This window comes from Alternaria dauci, chromosome 1 (genome assembly GCF_042100115.1).
Source record: "Alternaria dauci strain A2016 chromosome 1, whole genome shotgun sequence".
NCBI lineage: Eukaryota > Fungi > Ascomycota > Dothideomycetes > Pleosporales > Pleosporaceae > Alternaria > Alternaria dauci.
In genome coordinates this window covers 1,450,348-1,463,386 of record NC_091272.1, presented here as the reverse complement: position 1 = coordinate 1,463,386, position 13,039 = coordinate 1,450,348, and the positions used below count along the sequence as shown (strand labels likewise).

General features: G+C 52.8%; 6 protein-coding genes across 6 annotated transcripts; all 6 read left to right on the top strand.

Moving 5' to 3' along the window:
• Positions 1–502: 502 nt before the first annotated feature.
• On the top strand, positions 503–1,053 carry ACET3X_000464 (uncharacterized protein; the record flags this gene model as incomplete). Its single annotated transcript, XM_069447762.1, has 3 exons — positions 503–721; positions 782–881; positions 929–1,053. 3 exons carry the CDS (start codon positions 503–505, stop codon positions 1,051–1,053), a joined length of 444 nt encoding a protein of 147 aa, XP_069310706.1.
• A 1,537-nt stretch (positions 1,054–2,590) lies between these two features.
• Positions 2,591–3,508, top strand: ACET3X_000463 (uncharacterized protein; the record flags this gene model as incomplete). Its single annotated transcript, XM_069447761.1, has 2 exons — positions 2,591–2,664; positions 2,725–3,508. The coding sequence occupies 2 exons, from the start codon at positions 2,591–2,593 to the stop codon at positions 3,506–3,508; spliced, it is 858 nt and encodes a 285-aa protein (XP_069310705.1).
• A 675-nt stretch (positions 3,509–4,183) lies between these two features.
• On the top strand, positions 4,184–5,948 carry ACET3X_000462 (uncharacterized protein; the record flags this gene model as incomplete). Its single annotated transcript, XM_069447760.1, has 4 exons — positions 4,184–4,546; positions 4,595–5,067; positions 5,117–5,234; positions 5,289–5,948. 4 exons carry the CDS (start codon positions 4,184–4,186, stop codon positions 5,946–5,948), a joined length of 1,614 nt encoding a protein of 537 aa, XP_069310704.1.
• A 1,043-nt stretch (positions 5,949–6,991) lies between these two features.
• ACET3X_000461 (60S ribosomal protein uL11) lies at positions 6,992–8,025 on the top strand. Its single transcript, XM_069447759.1, has 3 exons — positions 6,992–7,099; positions 7,253–7,369; positions 7,428–8,025. The coding sequence occupies exons 1-3, from the start codon at positions 7,096–7,098 to the stop codon at positions 7,802–7,804; spliced, it is 498 nt and encodes a 165-aa protein (XP_069310703.1). The 5' UTR covers positions 6,992–7,095; the 3' UTR covers positions 7,805–8,025.
• Positions 8,026–8,361: 336 nt separating this feature from the next.
• Positions 8,362–9,625, top strand: ACET3X_000460 (uncharacterized protein; the record flags this gene model as incomplete). The annotated part of the gene is made up of 2 exons (XM_069447758.1): positions 8,362–8,788; positions 8,856–9,625. The coding sequence occupies 2 exons, from the start codon at positions 8,362–8,364 to the stop codon at positions 9,623–9,625; spliced, it is 1,197 nt and encodes a 398-aa protein (XP_069310702.1).
• Positions 9,626–10,930: 1,305 nt separating this feature from the next.
• Positions 10,931–12,772, top strand: ACET3X_000459 (uncharacterized protein; the record flags this gene model as incomplete). Its single annotated transcript, XM_069447757.1, has 1 exon — positions 10,931–12,772. One exon carries the CDS (start codon positions 10,931–10,933, stop codon positions 12,770–12,772), a length of 1,842 nt encoding a protein of 613 aa, XP_069310701.1.
• Between the last annotated feature and the right edge of the window lie 267 nt (positions 12,773–13,039).

Below are 13,039 nucleotides of genomic sequence, written 5' to 3'. Positions count from 1 at the left end.
CATGAAGACGGAGCGCCCATTTTCCCGCTCCTTGATCGCATCGCGAACCGTTTGGGAGGCAGCTTTGCAGGCGAAGCTGTTGATATCGACGCCGAGTGTCAGCACATCGTGGCGGTTAAATATTGTGCGCGCATTCGCAGCGACGAACGCCAATACGACGCCTGATCCTACGCCCACTTCGAGCACCAAGGGTGGGGTTGTGGATGCGTCTCCAAATCGTCCCTTTAAGTATGCAGTTTCCGACGCAGAAGAGAAAGTGTCCAGTAGCAGGTACGAATCCTCAGCCGGTTCGTACACGCGATCAAAACATACGTGGGATGTGGATGGTGTTGGCAGCATGGTTGCGATTTTGTTTCGAGATCGGAGGGGCGGTGTGGGCCAATTGGAATGAGAGGAGCACCCTAGTCTGGAGTAGAGCCGAGGCTGAGGTCATCACTTTTCGAACGCATCACAGTTCCTCTGCCGCAATCTTTTGGAACTTCATCTTTTTTTTTTGGCAACAATGAGAGCCTGTACACGGTTACTAGCTACCGCAACAGATGCGGGCGCCTCGAGGCCCTTCAAGCCGGCGCCTGCTGCCTTGTTGCCACCAATACCTCTTTATCGACGTCTGCTACGCTCACACAGGAAAAGGCTAGGCGTGGAGGAGCGGCTACTTGGTGACATGTACGTCAAGGCCGAGTTCAGGGCACACAGGAATGTCGAGAACCCTGTGCAAATAGTAAGTCATGCACATGTCTGGAAAGTCGCTTTGTGATGTCACAGATTTTAACTTCTGTAGATTGGGTTCCTATCTGAATGGCAAACATACTGCCAAATGCTAGAAGGAGACTCATGGAAGGAAGCCAAGATGGACAAAGCCAAGATTGACAAGATGAGTGGTAAGCTTCATCGACCGGTGCAAAGATGTCTACTGATTGGATCACAGATCAACAAATTGGTCAGCTCTATGAGCTCATGCAACAAATCAAGAACCAAGCTCATGAAGATGCTGATGCTGAAGAAAAGCGGGTGACGGAATTGCTCGACAAGAAGCCGTCGACCGATCAGTGATCGAAACATACGTGAATCTCAATCTCCATCCAACAACGTTCAATGGCAAACGTGGCCGGCTTCACACCTACCGATGAATGCGTAAACACGAAGAGCTTGGAAACTTCACATGGTACTCCAGGACGTACTATATATATCAGCAATACCACATCAGTCTCCAACGTCCTCTCGCATCCACCTCTTCCGTCGCTCCATAATCGTTGTCCATCTAAGAACTTTCGCTTCACAACCTGGTGCCTTTCTTGGGCGCATCACAGTGGTCTCCAATCAGTCCCAGTCTCAAATAGCTACAGAATCTCGTCAAGAGTAACACGCTATCAAAACCGTAAACTCTTCTTACGGTCACCCAGGACTTAGGACTCGTGCAGAGTCTTTGCTTACCGGATATGTGTGGTTGCACTCTGTACGATTCACAAACATGCGGCCACTCGTGGATCTCTATGAGCCAACCTTGCGGCTATCTCTCCGACCTCCTCAACTGTCCACGTCGCGAAACCTATCAGACTTTGATCGCACCGCCCTACACCTGTCCTATGTGCAACGGCGGATTTGCAGATCGAGAGACAATTGAAATGGTGCAGGGACCTTGGGGCACCAACCAAATGCTTCGAAATCATGTTGGTGGCAGCTATGCGATCCCGGGTCAGTGGGGAAATGCGCCGTTCATGTCTGGTGGATGGGGAGGTCCAGCCATTACTTCAGGACCCATGTCTGGTGCTCTGATCCCTACGAACTATATGAACCCAGGCTTCACTTACGATCACCGCCTTAGTGGGCCTTATGGACCTCAAAACACGATGTCGCATGCTCCGATGATAATGAGCGGACCGATCATGGGCAGTCCGCCAATGGTTATGAACGAGCCGATCATGCACGGCAATGGTTTTGACGGGTACGGCGATGGCTATATCAGCGATTGTGGTGGATACCACGACAATAGGCGCAAGAAGAGGAGACACAAGAGTCATTACAAGTACAAATATACGGACAAGCCTGCAACCAACTGTACAGTTATGTGAGCTGTCATTGTGCACGAGTCTGCGAAATTAGCTGTGGGGCTCTGCTTCATCAAATACTACATCTGGGTTGTTGTTGAACTAGATGCATAGCTCAGTACTGGAGTGCCCTTGAGACAGTCTGCCTAAGAGGTAGTCGAGGATGCAAGAGTGAAGCAACCACGGTCCTGGTAGCGAATCACCGGCACGCTTGGCTTTAGGACAAGACCCTGCATCCAGAACGCCCTAGCCAACTGCTGGAGCACCCAAGAGCGCCCAAGAATGAGGCGGCGAGACGATCCCAATTAGATAACGACTATGAAGTGCACCTCCTGACCATATGAAGACATTGGGTTGATCACTAGAAAAGTAAAAAGCTTCCAATGCTCTTGCTTTGTTTGAAGCGCTACTCCGGCTACGTCATTCGTCACGGGGATCCGGCTCCCTGTACTCGGACTTCCTAAAACATTAAACTACCTCTCCTGAACCATAACCCCCTCCACCAAACACACCAAGGTCCAATTCAGACCACGCACTTCGCAATGGCAACCAATGCGCCCACTCTGATCAACCTACCACCTCCACCGTCTGGTGAAGACACGCCTGGTGATGCTCCGTAAGGCACATGCGCTTGGTGGGGCTCACTTGGATAGTTGGACTGACACTGTACATGTAGAGGCACCCCAAACTCGGTCACAACGACCATGTCTGAGCTTTCCACTGTGGCCATCAAGGACGGACATCGCGGTCACTTCCCCCACCACCGCAATCCCGCTGAAGCTGAACGTGCCGACCGGATCTCACGCCTCGCGGGTCTGGAGCGCGTTGCAGTCTCGGGTCGCAATCCGCAAGGACTCAACCCAGGCAGCGCAGCCAACCCTCCTCCAGGTTACTTCGACGCGAACAACCAGCCGCAACTCTTCCGTGAGCGCAGCACTGTTGGTAGTGCCAGCGCGACTGGCTCCGTTGGCGGTCGCACAACGTGGGCCAGTGGCAGCGATGTCTACGAGCCCGACCGCATGAGTGAGGACCAGGACATGGAAACATCGAGCATTGGGGGCTTCAGTGACGAAGCTGCTTCCCTCGTTGGTTTCGGCGAGGGTGCGCGAACACCAGCTCGACAGCATAGCCAGCTCGGCAGCCCTGCTGTCGGAAAAGCAAGCGCGCTCCCAGGTTACTTGCGAGAACAAACTCCGACTAGTCCCATGTCAGGCGTCAGTGTACCTGTCAGCTCAGGATCGACGCAGACCATGTCCAGCACCGAACAGCAGAAGAAAGAGGCACGCATGATGAACGGCATGACGTACGATGACAACGTCGTCGACACGACCAGCCATGCGCCTCCTGCCAGTGGCCGTGACGGAGACTCGACTTCAGGAGACGCCATTCGCGAGCGCATGGCACAGCGTCAGGCTGACCAGGATGCTGGTGTGAATTATGAGCAGCAGAAGGACGCTTAGGGAAATGCTTTTTGTTTCACTCGAGTCATGCTTTGAGGCGGGCGTTGGGCAAAACTGTTAGGTGCATGCATGTCTGTCTACTCTTGACGATTGTTCACGAAATGAGTACGGGCGGAAATCAAGTAGCCTGAGAGCTGCGTGTGTATGAGATTAGTTACGAATGCTATGCTGTATGATGGTTATCCTCGCTTGGAGCCATGCACCGTGAGTGATTGGCGTGTTCCCCCCCAGCTTCCGTGTCCATGCGCTTCAGTATGACGTTGAGCGCGCCGTTGAATGGCTTGGAGCGACCCTCCACCGCCAACGCTCACTGATAGTGCTCTTGTAACCCCGCAAGGCTGTGTCTATCCTTGCGCCATCATGGCCGATACTGTTGATGGTCATGGCATGCGGCAAATCACACCCCGCCTTCTGCAGCTTGCGGCCCAAGTGCAAGACCATCTTCTGGGCGTTGCACCTCTGCAGGCAGGCCCTCCCCACCTCATTCCACTTCACATGTCGCGATTAGTTCCGCCCAACTGATAGCTGACTGCTGCGCGATTGCCTGTCACGCCTCCGACTGCACTACCCAGAGCACGTACTTGTTTACAGTGTGCATGTGTATGCCCACCTACGCATTCCCGTAAACACCTCTTGCGGAGCCCCGCATTCCCCCAAAACATAGTCGTCGTCGCCATGGCCGACCACAACAACGAAGAGGCCATCGACGTAAGGGAAACCTCGCTCAACAGCTCGGTATCTTCGATAGGCCGCACGCCTCCAGCGGCGCTCAAACTGGGCTCCACTCCCAGTCCGGCCTCTTCCCACCGCTCGAGCTTCGCGGAACACATGCGAGGAGCGCCCACATCACCACGCGCGTCACGGCAACCTTCGCTCACACAACAAGCCCTGCAGGACCTCCTGAACAACCCACCAACCAAGGGCGGCGACCCAAAGTTCCAGGGACGCGATTGGAAGTCAGTCAGGCTTGGAGAGATAGTCGACCCTGACCTCGTCAGGTTCGTTGAATACGACACGAGTGTTGAGGATGCGACAAGCGTGAGTTGGATCCAGTCGTCTCTGTGCACCTTGGACTGACTTGCATAGTTGCTAGTCAAACATGGCGCTCCCAATGTCGTCCTCCTGCGCGAAGACGCAAACACACGGCATGCGACCGGCACCTTCGATTATAGCGACCTGAACGCCTACCTCCTCCTCGTTGTCGGCCTCGCACACCCCGAGGAAGGCGACATAGCGTCGTTCGACGAGCTTGCAAAGAAGGGAAGGGAAGGAAAGCCCATCCCACTCAGAGACGTCAAGGAGGTCGGCGGCAGGAAAGAGCCCCTAATCACTCTCGATGAGACAACGGATCTGTCCAAGGCTATGGAGGTTTTCGGAAGCGGCGTGCATAGGGTCTTGGTCGCAGAAGAAGGCACTTCGAATGTCAAGGGCATTCTTACGCAGTTGAGATTGGTGCAATTCTTTTGGGAGAACCGATCAAGCTTCCCAGGCGTCAGCCAGCTGTACCCACAGCTGATCAAAGACTTGAACCTCGGATCCAAGACAGTCCTGGCCATCAAGTGAGTATGACGCGTGTTGAAAATGACATGTGACTGACTGGACATCTAGCGGAGATAAGCCTCTTGCGGCGGCTCTTGAGCTTATGAATAACGAAGGCGTGTCGTCTTTGCCAGTCCTAGACGCTCAGAACAACGTCATTGGCAACATATCACATGTGGATGTTCGCGTAAGCTTCTTCTGCCCTTGTTGCATACTCAGCGGCTGACGGCTTCAATTCTAGCTCTTGACAAAATCAACATCCCTACCACTACTTCGCTCATCCTGTATTCACTTCATATCCGTCATCCTGTCCGAGCGAGGAGTCAACGATGGCAAAGACTCCTTCCCCGTATTCCACGTCAACCCATTCAGCACCCTCGCACATACTGTGGCTAAGCTCGTCGCAACCCGCTCGCACCGCATGTGGGTCGTCGATGCACCGTCGCCCGCATCATCAGGACCATCGACTCCTGCGATAACCCCTTCGATTGTCGTTCCTCCCTCGCCAATCACACCACTACCCGGAATGGCTGGCCCTATACCTGTTAATTCGACCGCTCCAACACACCTTGCTAGCACTGGAGCCGTTGCACCAGCCATCTCTGCGTCTGCAATGTCCGCCATGCCAGGGGCTAGCCTCTCCGGTAGACTTAGTGGAGTCATCAGTCTCACAGATATTCTCAATCTGTTCGCAAGAGCAAGCGGGCTCAATCCCCATGATCCTGACGAGGCACGACGTGCTAGGCGCAGGTCAAGCTCCAGTAGCATGAGGCAAAGCATGGATAGCTCAAGGAGTGAGAGTGTCTCGGGAATCGCTGGACGAAGGAGCAGCGTAAGCAAGAGAGAAGAAAACGCACCGACAACTCAGGGACTGGGTATCTCGAGGGGACGGGGTTCATAGTTTTGTTTGGACAAGGCCCTGGTCCCTAGGGAGTATCACATTGAGCTGCAGTATTGATAGGCGTTACCAGCGAGTTGTCGTTTCCGGTCGTTATAGAGTAGGCATCCCAGCTTATGTACGGCATGCATGTTATTCGGGATCATGACGAACTTACGACAGTCGTTTATTTGCAAATGCGACAATGCGAAGAACTAAATTACATGCGTAAATAGAGCTGAAATGAATTGTCAATCACCGACTTCTCCATCACATCATCCTACTTTTCTGAACAACAGACCATCATGTATTGAGGATGGAGGAAGCGGGTATTTCAGCTTCCCTTCCTCGATCTTGGTCGATCCGGGTGGAGGTACAGCGTCCGCGATATTCCTCTTGGGTACATTTTGAGCGTGTGCAGACGCTGTTGTTTCGCTGTTGTATTTCTTCGGCATGTCTTCTTTCTGTTCAACCTGACGCTGTTCATAGTTGTTATGAAATAAAGCGTAATGGCCAGGATACCGTGTGATATGCACTGGGGACTGGTGTTGATCTTTGGAGAAAGTCGACCTTTCGCAGTGTCTGTTTGTACGTTTGGGGAAAGGTTTAAGTACCATGGTTCAATGTGCGGATTACTGTAGAATCTGGAGAGTCTGATTTAACGAGGGTTCTTTGTAGGCAAAAGAAGATATTTGCTTGGATCGGTGTTAACGTGGATTTTGAGAAGAACTAAAAGACTTTGAGAGATGCTGTGGAGTTGAGAATGTTGATTGCCAGGCTCGTGAAGGCCATAATGTTTGTACTGTCGTGGTGCTGGCAGATACGTTGTTCGAGACATGGAAGATCCTGAGAAGCGCGAAGTATAAATAATCTAGGGCTTTGGTGGGCTTGTGACAGGATCCAAATGTCAGCGTTTGAAGTGTCAACTGTTTACAGAGAACATTGATAGCAAGGTGAGTAATGTGGAGCATTGCTGTCGGTATCCACCAGAGAGGCGACATGGAAGGTGCTATCGCCTAATGGGGAAGGTGCCGCCAAGGCTCGCTTCTCTCACAGGCCGACCAATATTCCTCCCCACTCGGAGATTCTGTCTCTCACGAACTTTCGAACGACAAAATCACGGCAGTCACTCTTTACAACCAGAAGCAATTGACTACCTCAAGCACTAGCCATGCGTGAGTATCATCCTTCTGGTCGGCTCTTAGCAGGATGCGCGGACTTTTCGAGTGGCTAGGACGCCCAGATGCGGGTGTTTCCTAGCACTCGGAAAATTCGACTTCCTCAATAGCCAGGCTCTCCTACAACGCCATGCGCTTACATTCAAAAAGCTCCCAAGTTCGATCCCTCCGAGGTGAAGGTCATTCACCTCCGTGCGACCGGTGGTGAAGTCGGTGCCTCATCCGCGCTCGCTCCCAAGATCGGTCCCCTCGGTCTCTCGCCCAAGAGTATGCGACAATCCCTTCGAAAAATGCATCCGGACAAGAATGCTAATCCGTTCCGCAGAGGTCGGTGAAGATATCGCCAAGGCCACTGGTGACTGGAAGGGTCTCCGTGTCACTGTCAAGTTGACCATCCAAAACCGTCAAGCCGCCGTCTCCGTCGTTCCCTCCGCCTCTTCCCTCGTCATCAAGGCCCTCAAGGAGCCTCCCCGCGACCGTAAGAAGGAGAAGAACATCAAGCACACCAAGTCTGTTCCTCTCGATGAGATCATCAGCATTGCCCGCACCATGCGCTTCAAGTCCATGGCCAAGGACCTGAAGGGTACTGTTCTTGAGATCCTCGGAACTGCCTTCTCCACTGGCTGCAAGGTCGATGGCCGCAGCCCCAAGGACATCTCCGACGACATCAAGGCCGGCGAGATTGAGATTCCTGAGGAGTAAGCGTTAGCACTAAGAAGTGTTGAACGATCACGATGGAACGATACATGCCATAGAGGGCGCTACATAGCTGAATGAGGATCATGTCTCCCACCAGGGTTAGCCGTCTCGGAACCGGTGGAGTTTGCACAGCTGCGGCGTTTGGGATTTTTGATACCATACTACAAAAGTGACCCTGGCATACGACAATGATAACATGTATTTGTCAAATCAAAACTCATCCCTTTGATTCGTTGTGATTTGGATTCGGTGAACATTAGCACACTCGCTGTACATGCCATTTTCCATTGACTGCATGAATGCTGTTCAGTATAGATGGTCGAGATCCCCACGATCAAAATACCCAAGCCGGTTCAAATGACCACCAAAGATACTACGATGGGTCTACCGAGGCTCATGCGTGGTTATTAAACAGGCAGTAAGGTGGATGCAGAATGCGTCGCAAGCTCGGAGTTTTGCACGGTATTTCCGCGACCTCGCGTCACCAGTAAGCGTCTGACAGCTGAATCACCAAAGCAGTCGCTCCAAAATGTCAACAACACGCAAACGTCACCTGTACAATGCGACGACGACGGTCAGACGAGCTGCCCCGATTCGCGAACGAGGATGAACTCCCATCATTGCGCCTGCGCCGCCGCTATGCATACTACCTCATTGGCTTCCTCTTCGTCTGCTGGATTTTGTATCCGTCGCGCAAGACAACACACACACCTGCAATCGGCGACACTATAAGAGTCAACTGGTCCAATTATGCATACAGCGTGTATGCGACCGATCGCGCGGAACTCTGTCATGCAGTCATGGTCCTGGAAGCGCTCGCTCGCTTCGGCAGCAAAGCAGATCGCGTCCTCTTCTACCCTGACCATTGGGATACTAAAGTAGATAGCTCCCAGGATCGGGACAGCCAACTGCTTACTTTGGCGCGCGATACATACAATGCGAAGCTTCAGCCTGTGAAGCTACTTGAAGTGGCTGGTCGTAGTGAAAGTATGCAGTACCCAACCACCTACCCATGCGGCGAGACAACACAAGCACCTAGCTAACGGCATGGTAGATGGGTGGAAATGGGACGAGAGCGTCACCAAGTTCCTGGCTTTCGGCCTCGAGTACTATGACCGCGTAATCGCCCTAGAATCAGAGATTACACTCCTTGACTCCCTTGATGAGCTCTTCCTCCTCCCGAGCACCCCGGTAGCAATGCCACGCGCATACTGGACGGATAGCAAACCTTGGCCATTATCAACAACACTTATGGTCATCAAGCCTAGTCTTGACGAGTTGGAGAAGTTCAAGAGGCGCATGGAGGCAGGCGGTGACCCTATGCTGGTCGAAATGCATAGGTTTGACATGGAGATTATCAACGAACGCTTCGAGGAGAGCGCATTAGTGCTTCCACACCGACCGTACGCCCTTCGTACTGCAGAGTTCAGGCGCCATGACCATTCGGATTATCTGGGCGGAGCGAATGAAACATGGAACGCCGAGAAAGTGTACAAAGAGGGAAAGATCATTCAGTTCAGCGACCGACCGTTGCCTTCCCCAATGGTCATGTGGTCAGAAGAGGCATTGAAGGACATGCAACCGGATTGTGGAGGTGGCGACGAGGAAACATGCGCTGAGAGACGAATATGGAAGGGTCTGTACGAGGATTTCAGAAAGAGGCGGAGAGACATCTGCAAACTGCTGAGCTTGCCAGCGCCAGATTGGAACGAGATCAAGGGAGAGCTCCGGTCTGCGACTGGGACGGAGGCCGCTATTGATGCGTCTTTGAATGAGACCGCTGCTGCTCCCTCTGCTTCTGGCGAAATCCTACTTGGAAACTAGCTAGCCCTGAGTATCATCAGAACCACAGCTCTTCAACATCACTTGCATATTCCACCTCGGATGCTTGAATCCGCGGCCCGACTGTAGAGCCGACGCTGACAATGACCTGAAACTGACGAGCAAACCGTGAAAACGGCACGGTTATGCAAGGACGGCACAAGACATTAAGACGTCATCTTGGAAACCGTAGTATTGCCGCCGGAAGTGGCTTTCGCATCACAAAGCAAGCTGAAGCTTGTTTGATTGCTATAAATATACATGCTCTGATTATTGATACATCATTCCTGACGAGTGACAGATTTCTGCCATGCAGCGACAACGCGGATTGTTTGATGAGACATGCAGACAGCCGAGTACTCGCTGTTTCTCCCAACGCATCCGTCCGCATGCTCACTGCTCGGAAGGATCAATGGCGGCGGCGCCACCATTCGCGGATCCACCAAAATCTCCGAAGCATTTCCTCATCAGCTCTTGATCGCATCTTTCATCGCTGTTCGCAATGCAGCAGTCATACGGGAGCCTCAAATACCTACGTGCCCCAGAGTGTCAAGCCAGATGTGTCACAACACAAAGAGCAGGCAAGGTAACATGAGACATGCATGCTGGGGTGACAGCCGTTTGTTTTAGCGCAAAGGACCCATCTGCGGCCGGGTGGTGGGGATCATCACCCACATTCACCTTAGCCCGTATTTGGGGTAGATCATGAGCCAACTCACTAGGTGCAGGTCGTCGCCGCGCAGGGTAACCATGGCTATATTTTAAGATGCAGAAAAAAGAGCGTGGCATCGCAGCTAGCAGCACACGCTTCGTATAGGGGTCGCATGGACGAGTAAAAGAGGCGGGGTACGTTACAGCACGACAGCAGCCACAAGCAACGCGGTACGGATGCAAAGCCGGGGCGGCACAGACAGGCGGGCGTGGGACGCTGTTGCAGCGGAGAGAGGCTCTGGAGAGCAGGACGTGCAGCAAGGCTGAGCAACTAAGTGGCTGGCTTAACCTAATATTTCACTAAAGGGGGCGCTTCCCGGTAGTGCATCATGCGCTTGATGATCTGTGGGCCTGCGAAGTGAATGGCCTAGCTGGGGTGGGAAAGCTGAACTCGTTAATGCGGAACTCGAGTATGTCTTTCTTCTCTTCCCCACGTTGTGTTGACGCGTAAATGGATTCCTGATTCACTTCGAATTCACTTCGCGTTGCTGTGGGGTATATATAACTACAAGCATTTCCGACCTTTTGTAGACTTTTTGTACAACTCTTGCATACTTTCTCGGTACGGATTCGATCAGGACAACCACAACGACAGCAATGCGCGATTTCGTACTGGCCGCGGTGGCCACGGCGTCAGTCTTGTTCATTGGACAAGCCGAAGCTGTCGCCGCCAACCCTCTTCCCAAACCCACGAGCATTACCTGGGACGACTCTGGCTGCTTCTCTTTTGGATCTGTCGAACTCGACGCGCCGGACCATGAAGTGCTTTCCGCCGCCTTCGATCGCGTAACCAAGACAATCGCAGAGCTGAAATGGATTCCTGCAGCCACTGAAGCCCCGGTTACATCGTTTCAGCCGTTTCCGACCCCAACTGGGGCGTCGAGAAAGAGCAGGAGGCAGTATAATGCGCCACCGGGAGGGAACTGCACTGGTTCGGTCACCAAGGTCAAGGTTGATGTCGCCGACGCCCATGCTCAGCTCGAACATGGCGTTGACGAATCCTACACTCTCAATCTCGCAGCTGGTTCGGATACCGTAGACATCACCGCGGGAACTGTCTATGGTGCCCTCCATGCTTTGACGACACTCCAGCAAATTGTCATCAATGATGGGTCTGGCAACATGGTCATCGAACAGCCTGTCGCGATCAAAGACGCGCCACTTTACCCGGTCCGTGGAATCATGATCGATACTGGCCGCAACTTTATCACGAAAGCCAAGATCTTTGAACAGATCAACGGAATGTCTCTCTCCAAGCTCAACGTGCTACACTGGCATCTTATCGATTCTCAATCCTGGCCTGTAGAGATTAACGCCTTCCCTCAAATGACGGAAGACGCCTATTCCGCCAACGAGATCTTCACCCAAGACATGTTAAAGGAGGTCGTCGCCTACGCTGCCGCACGTGGTATACGAATCATCCCGGAGATTGACATGCCCGGCCACGCCAGCTCCGGCTGGGCGCAAATCGACGAGTCCCTACTCACCTGCCAACACAGCTGGTGGTCCAACGACGACTGGGCACTTCATACCGCCGTAGAACCCAACCCAGGCCAACTCGACATCCTCAACAACAAGACGTACGAGGTCACAGCCAAAGTGTACAAGGAAATGACACAAGTCTTCCCAGACAGCTGGTTCCACATTGGCGGCGACGAGCTCTTTGCAAACTGCAACAATTTCTCCTCCGCCGCACTCGCCTTCTTCAACAGCGGAAAGACAATGGGCGACCTCTACCAAGTCTGGGTCGACCGAGCGCTGCCCAACTTCCGCGCACAAGCCAACAAGACGTTTGTCATGTGGGAAGACGTCAAGCTCTCCGCTGACGTAGCCGCCACCGGCACTGTCCCCAAGGACATTGTCCTGCAAGCCTGGAACAACGGCCTCGACCACATCAGCAATCTCACCGCACAGGGCTACCGCGTCATCGTGTCCAGTTCCGATTTCTTGTACCTCGACTGCGGATTCGGAGGCTGGGTTGGCAACGATCCCAGGTACAACGTCATGGTTAACCCTAATGCGACAGACGGCTCTCCAAACTTCAACTGGGGCGGCGGCGGCGGTTCCTGGTGTGCACCGTACAAGACCTGGCAACGCATCTACGACTACGATTTCACGCTTAATCTGACTGATAGCCAGAAGGCGCTTGTGCAGGGCGCTATTGCACCGCTCTGGTCGGAACAAGTCGACTCGGTAGTGGTATCGCAGAAACTGTGGCCGCGTGCTGCTGCGCTTGCAGAACTTGTTTGGAGTGGTAATAAAGATGAGAATGGCAATAAGAGGACTACGGAGCTGACGCAGCGTATTCTTAACTTTAGGGAGTACCTGGTTGCTGTTGGCGTGCAGGCTAGCCCGCTGATGCCAAAGTACTGTCTTCAGCATCCGCATGAGTGTGATTTGTATCTTGACCAGACAGCGTTGCATACGCCTGTTGCTTAGGAGGTTGGAGTATTCCGTTTCTGGAGCAGTAGTCTGATCATGATGGTCATGACCATGCTCTCGGTTGCTTGGGTGAAATTGTGAAGATTGGTCCAACGATCATGGTTGGAAAGGAAGAGCGATACATAAGTGTTTCGCAGATTGGTTTCTTTGTAGACACAACTATACCCGTTCTGGTCTGAATACATCATTTCTTATACATTTTGGAGTCTGAATATTCGCGCTCTGTTTGAACTCTACGTGACAGTGAACGATACTCTCGCGATA